This window comes from Macrobrachium nipponense, chromosome 22 (genome assembly GCF_015104395.2).
Source record: "Macrobrachium nipponense isolate FS-2020 chromosome 22, ASM1510439v2, whole genome shotgun sequence".
Classification (NCBI taxonomy): Eukaryota; Metazoa; Arthropoda; class Malacostraca; order Decapoda; family Palaemonidae; genus Macrobrachium; species Macrobrachium nipponense.
In genome coordinates this window covers 41,077,824-41,083,033 of record NC_087213.1, presented here as the reverse complement: position 1 = coordinate 41,083,033, position 5,210 = coordinate 41,077,824, and the positions used below count along the sequence as shown (strand labels likewise).

General features: G+C 49.1%; 1 protein-coding gene across 1 annotated transcript; it reads right to left on the bottom strand.

Moving 5' to 3' along the window:
- Positions 1–4,498: 4,498 nt before the first annotated feature.
- On the bottom strand, positions 4,499–4,948 carry LOC135198251 (uncharacterized). The gene has a single exon (XM_064225821.1). It carries the CDS (start codon positions 4,946–4,948, stop codon positions 4,499–4,501), a length of 450 nt encoding a protein of 149 aa, XP_064081891.1.
- Between the last annotated feature and the right edge of the window lie 262 nt (positions 4,949–5,210).

Below are 5,210 nucleotides of genomic sequence, written 5' to 3'. Positions count from 1 at the left end.
GGCACATAAACCTCAAGGAATTAGAAGCAATTCGATTGGCTCTGCAATTCTTCGAGGGAAGAATTATGGGACGGATTGTCCAGATCAATTCGTACAACACCACGGCTCTTGCATATATCAAGAGACAGGGAGGGACGCATTCTCGATCCCTGTTCGAGATAGTGAGGGATATCTTGCTCTGGGCGAAGATGAGAGATATAATGATACTAACGAGGTTCGTGTCAGGAGTACAGAATGTTCGGGCAGACCTTCTCAGCCGTCAACATCAGCTGCTTCCGACCGAGTGGACTCTCCATTCAGAAATTTGTCGGGAGTTGTGGAGGCTTTGGGGGAGGCCATTAGTGGACCTCTTCACGACATCGAAGACAAAGAGGCTTCCGATTTACTGCTCCCCGGTTCTCGACCCAGGAGCGATAGCGATAGATGCCATGCTATGGAATTGGAAGGGAATGGATGTCTACGCCTTTCCTCCATTCAAACTCCTGGGAGAGGTGATAAGGAAGTTTGCGGCTTCAGAAGGAGCAAGAATGACCCTGATCGCCCCATTTTGGCCTGCAAGCGACTGGTTCGCAGAGGTCATGTCATTTCTGGTAGACTTCCCAAGGACTCTACCAGAAAGAATCGATCTACTCAAACAGCCCCACTTCGAGAGGTATCACAAAAACCTCTCCGCTCTGAGTCTGACTGCATTCAGACTATCGAAAAGTTGGCCAGAGCGAGAGGTTTTTCAAGAGCAGTGGCAAGAGCTATTGCCAACGCTAGAACATCCTCTCAAGCTGTTTACCAATCGAAGTGGGCTGTTTTTAGGAGATGGTGTAGGAGGAGAGATATTTCCTCCTCCACGACCTCTGTGAGCCAGATTGCCGATTTCCTTCTACATCTTAGAAATGTTGACAAGCTTTCAGTGACCACGATCAAAGGCTACAAAAGCATGCTGTCGACGGTCTTCCGACACAGGGGCTTGGATTTGTCGAATAATAAGGATCTGCACGATCTTTTGAGGTCTTTCGAAACCTCAAAGATTCCACGACCTAGAATTCCGTCATGGAATCTAGATGTTGTCTTGAAATTTCTAATGTCAAGCCCATTTGAACCTTTGCATGCTGCCTCGATGAAGGATTTAACTAGAAAGGCTGTTTTCCTAACCGCTTTGGCAACAGCGAAGAGGGTTAGCGAGATTCAGGCCATGAGTAAGCATGTGGGCTTCAGAGAACACAATGCGGTGTGTTCGCTGAGTCCCTCGTTTTTAGCTAAGAACGAAAACCCGTCCAACCCCTGGCCCAAGAGCTTTGAAATCAAGGGGTTATCAGAGATCACCGGACGAGAACCAGAGAGAGTCCTGTGCCCTGTCAGGGCTCTCAAGTTTTATCTGGCGAAAACCAAACAATGTAGAGGTCCCTCGGACAACCTGTGGTGTTCGGTCAGGAGACCAGAATTACCAATGTCGAAGAACGCTCTAGTGTTCTTCTTAAGAAGCACCATCAGGGAGGCTCATTCGTCCTGTCCAGATAGTGACCTTAGTCTTTTGAAGATTAAAGCTCACGAAGTCAGAGCTATAGTGACTTCGGTGGCTTTCCAAAAGAATATGGCACTCAGTGATATCTTGAGTGTCACATATTGGCGAAGCAACTCTGTGTTCGCTTCACCTTACCTCAGAGATGTGAAGGCGACATATGAGAATTGCTACTCGCTGGGACCGTACATTTCCGCAGATATAGTAATGGGGGCATGAAGCGGCACGATTCCCATCCTTTGGAAAATGGATAGGTGTGCTTTTAATTTATGGTATTGTTTTTTATGGTTGTAGGGTTGCCGCTTGAGGCGGACTTCCCTTTATTTAGCCTAAAAGTTATGGGACTAACTTAGTTGGGCTAGGTCAGGTGGTATTGTTTATGCTTCGTTGTCCTCAGAGTATGGTCAAAATGGTCTAGTCGCATTGTGGTCACGCTCCCGTTGACAGATCATCTAGAACTCTCCAGCTATACAGGTCACTACCTTGCTGGAAACTCTAGTAAAGCAGAAGCAGACTTGGGTGACAGTAATAACGAAGTCAGCTATGCTAACATGTAAGTGTATGTGTTGGTAAACTCCTTAACCTTAAGTGGAGGGGCAAGGACACAACTTGAATGTAGGTTCTAAATGTCTATTGTAGAAATATATACAAGATCCAGGGGACAAACAGCAGACAGCTTAACAAACAGACAGACGAGACGAGACTGCCTCACGAGAGCAATAATTACAATGTTGCCAATACTTAAATGTTGCCATATCATATTACTGGACTTAACATGGGATACTCTAATGGCGCGCAACATGTGAAATAATGTTTGAACATAATAACAACATAATAATACTGGTACATGTGAAATGCGTCTTTTTCATGTACCTACAGTAAGGAACCAAGATGTCAATCATCTGCATGTAATTTGTTTCCGAAATCCTCCTATTCTGTCCCTTCCCACCTCCAAGGGTGGGATTCAGCTATATATATATCTGGCAGATAAGTGTCATGAACAAAATGATATTGCCATGATACAATAAAGTTTGTTCATACTTACCTGGCAGATATATATAATCAAGTACCCACCCACCTCCCCTCAGGGGACAGTGGTCTAGAAAAATCTGAATAGAAAATGGGAATGGTTCCTGACGCACGCCTCCCACTCTCTGCCACTCCTTTGGGGGAGGCCTCTCTCTCCGCTTCCTCCGCTGATGAGTCAGGGGGGAAAGAGGAGGGGGATAGCTGCTGCCCCAGACCTGGGTAACGCTCCTCTTAGGATCTCTGTTTGCCCCAAAGGTCCTCCTGAGTGAGGAGGGACTCTTCCTAACCCGACTTTTGCTTCTGCAGGTGAGGTAGAAGTGCTTCTCACTCATCTCAGCTGTGCTTCTAGCAGCACTGCTACCCACTCCGTATTCACTACCACCACGGCTACTGTGTCCCAGCCTGGCTACTACATGCCTCGAAACCTGGTGTGGGCACATCACCCCACGAGTGTGACGTCTTCCCTGGTTGGAGGGCAACACCAACTACCGTCATCCAACCTACCGATGCCTCTCCCGCCTGGTAACGGGATACCATCATTGATAGTGTTGAGGTCTCCTGCTCTTCCCTTGTCACCTGTGGATATGCCAGCCTTATCTGCCATTATGCCGGCCACAGAACATGCACCAGTGCCCTGCCCTGTTCCTGCGCTTGTCTCTGTTGCCAACCCTGCTCCTGACCCCGGACCTGCTCACGCTAATGTTCCTTAGTTGGCCCTGACAACGATCCTGCAGAAGCTGTTGAAGAGGAAGTCGAAGAAGAAATTAAGGAAAGTGTCATTGTCTCCATCTTCATCTTCGTTGTCATCTTCATCTGCCGTCTCCTCACCTCCCCCTTTGAAGGTTTCACAACCTAAGAAGGGAAAGGTAGCCTCTCTGCCCCTTAAGAAGTCTCGCCTCGAAGATTCTAAGGGTCTGCGTCCTCCCTCCGAGGGGGAGGCATTTGGCTCTCTCGTCGGCTCCCCCACTCCTTCGGAAGAGGAAACCAAGACTCTGCCTTCAGAGGCCAGGGTCTCGGGAGCCTCTAGAGCACAAACTAAGGATCGCCCTCCTGTCCCCAGTTCCAAAGGTGCTGCCGGTGGGATCGGGGCCGTTTCGGAGACTTGTTTGCAGGTTTCTCCAAATGTACAGCCTCCCAAGGGAAGTTGTACATCCACCACCACAAACGCGGAGTCGGCTCCTCATCGCGACAGTGGCACAGGGCGAGAGAAGGGACCAAGCCACGGCTCAGACCCACCTGCAAAGACCAACCCTGGTTCTTCGTCAGGAGCCACATTTGACGCCTCTGTCCATTGGTATAGAGCATCGGGAAAGGCTAAGAGGAGGTCCCCTGTACAGTCCTCTTCACAGGGGGCTTCGACCTCGAAGAGTACTTGGGTGCGTCGTGAGGACGATCTTGGTCTCACCAGGCAGGGAGCCGTGTCAATGCTAGCAGCGGTGCTGCTGGCAAGGACGCTGCTCCCACCAGCGTTGCTACCAGTCCTGCTACCAGTCCTGCTACACACCGAGAACCAATACATTCGCCTCGGGACAGCACGAAGTCTTTACGATTGCACTCTCCTAGACCAACGCACTTTTCACCACCGGGGGTTGGTGCAAGGGCGCAGCTCACTCCCCCTGGCAACAGCGCTACTAGGAACGAGGGCATCTGATCCACCTCTCCTATTCCCTCTACTTCCTTGGGCTACACTGGGAGAGGCAAGGTGATTAGTAGGAATCCGGTAGAGCCCTCTCCACAGGATTCGGTGGCAGTGGCCTATGTCCCAGAGGCTTTAGGACCCCATCGAAAGTATGCTCAAGTCGTTGAGGGTGGATGTAAGGGGTCTGGCATGGTTCTCCCTCACAAGGGAGTAGATTGGGAGGAATGATCCCTGGAAGGACTGGATGGTCCTTTGCCAAGGGATTTGGACACCCCAGAGATACAGAGGACCTTTGCAGAGATTGTCACCCTGGTACATCAGCACATGGCGGCTGTTTTCAGAATCTTTTCAGCAGGTGTACAACCTAACTCAGAATGCAAAGGGTGGTTGTAACTGAGGAAGGCTCTTGGCAAGTGCTTATCCCACTTAGGTGCAGTAACCCACTTGGAGTAATGGTCGACTATCATGAGGCAACCAACGTAACCAGTAGAAGAAGTAGGAAGGCTGATGAGGTCCATAGCAACCAACTCGAATGGAGTTGAGGTGGAGATGCAAAGGGTTGGAGGAATGACTACTTCCCTTGACACCTTACACATCTGGCACTCCTTATAAGTGCGGCGCAAATCCCTAATGACTTTAGTCAGGGAGTGATGCCAAACTAACCTCCTTAGCATGGATGTCATTTTGCCTATTCCCAAGTGAGCATTCTGTAAATGCATCTCAGCTACCAAGTCTATTAGAACCTTAAACAATATAACTGGAACCATGTGGCCATCGCTCAATTTCTTGAACAGGAGATCTTAATATACCCTAAATTCCAACCAAGGAGCGAGGCAGTTGAGAGGCACGTACTCCAGAGTGTATCATCCTTTTAATGGCCTGGAGTTGACAGTGTTCACTTTGTATTCCTCTCAACACATCGTGGGAAATAAGGGCGTTACCATAAAAGTCATGATGATTTTTATCATCCAGTGTCGGTCGAGTTTGTCACCATCATGACAGAACTGGTTGATGTGACAGGTTGCATGT

Bases quoted from the DNA above. Each gene is read 5' to 3' on its own strand.
- LOC135198251 (XM_064225821.1), bottom strand. From the start codon at position 4,948: ATGGTTCCAGTTATATTGTTTAAGGTTCTAATAGACTTGGTAGCTGAG.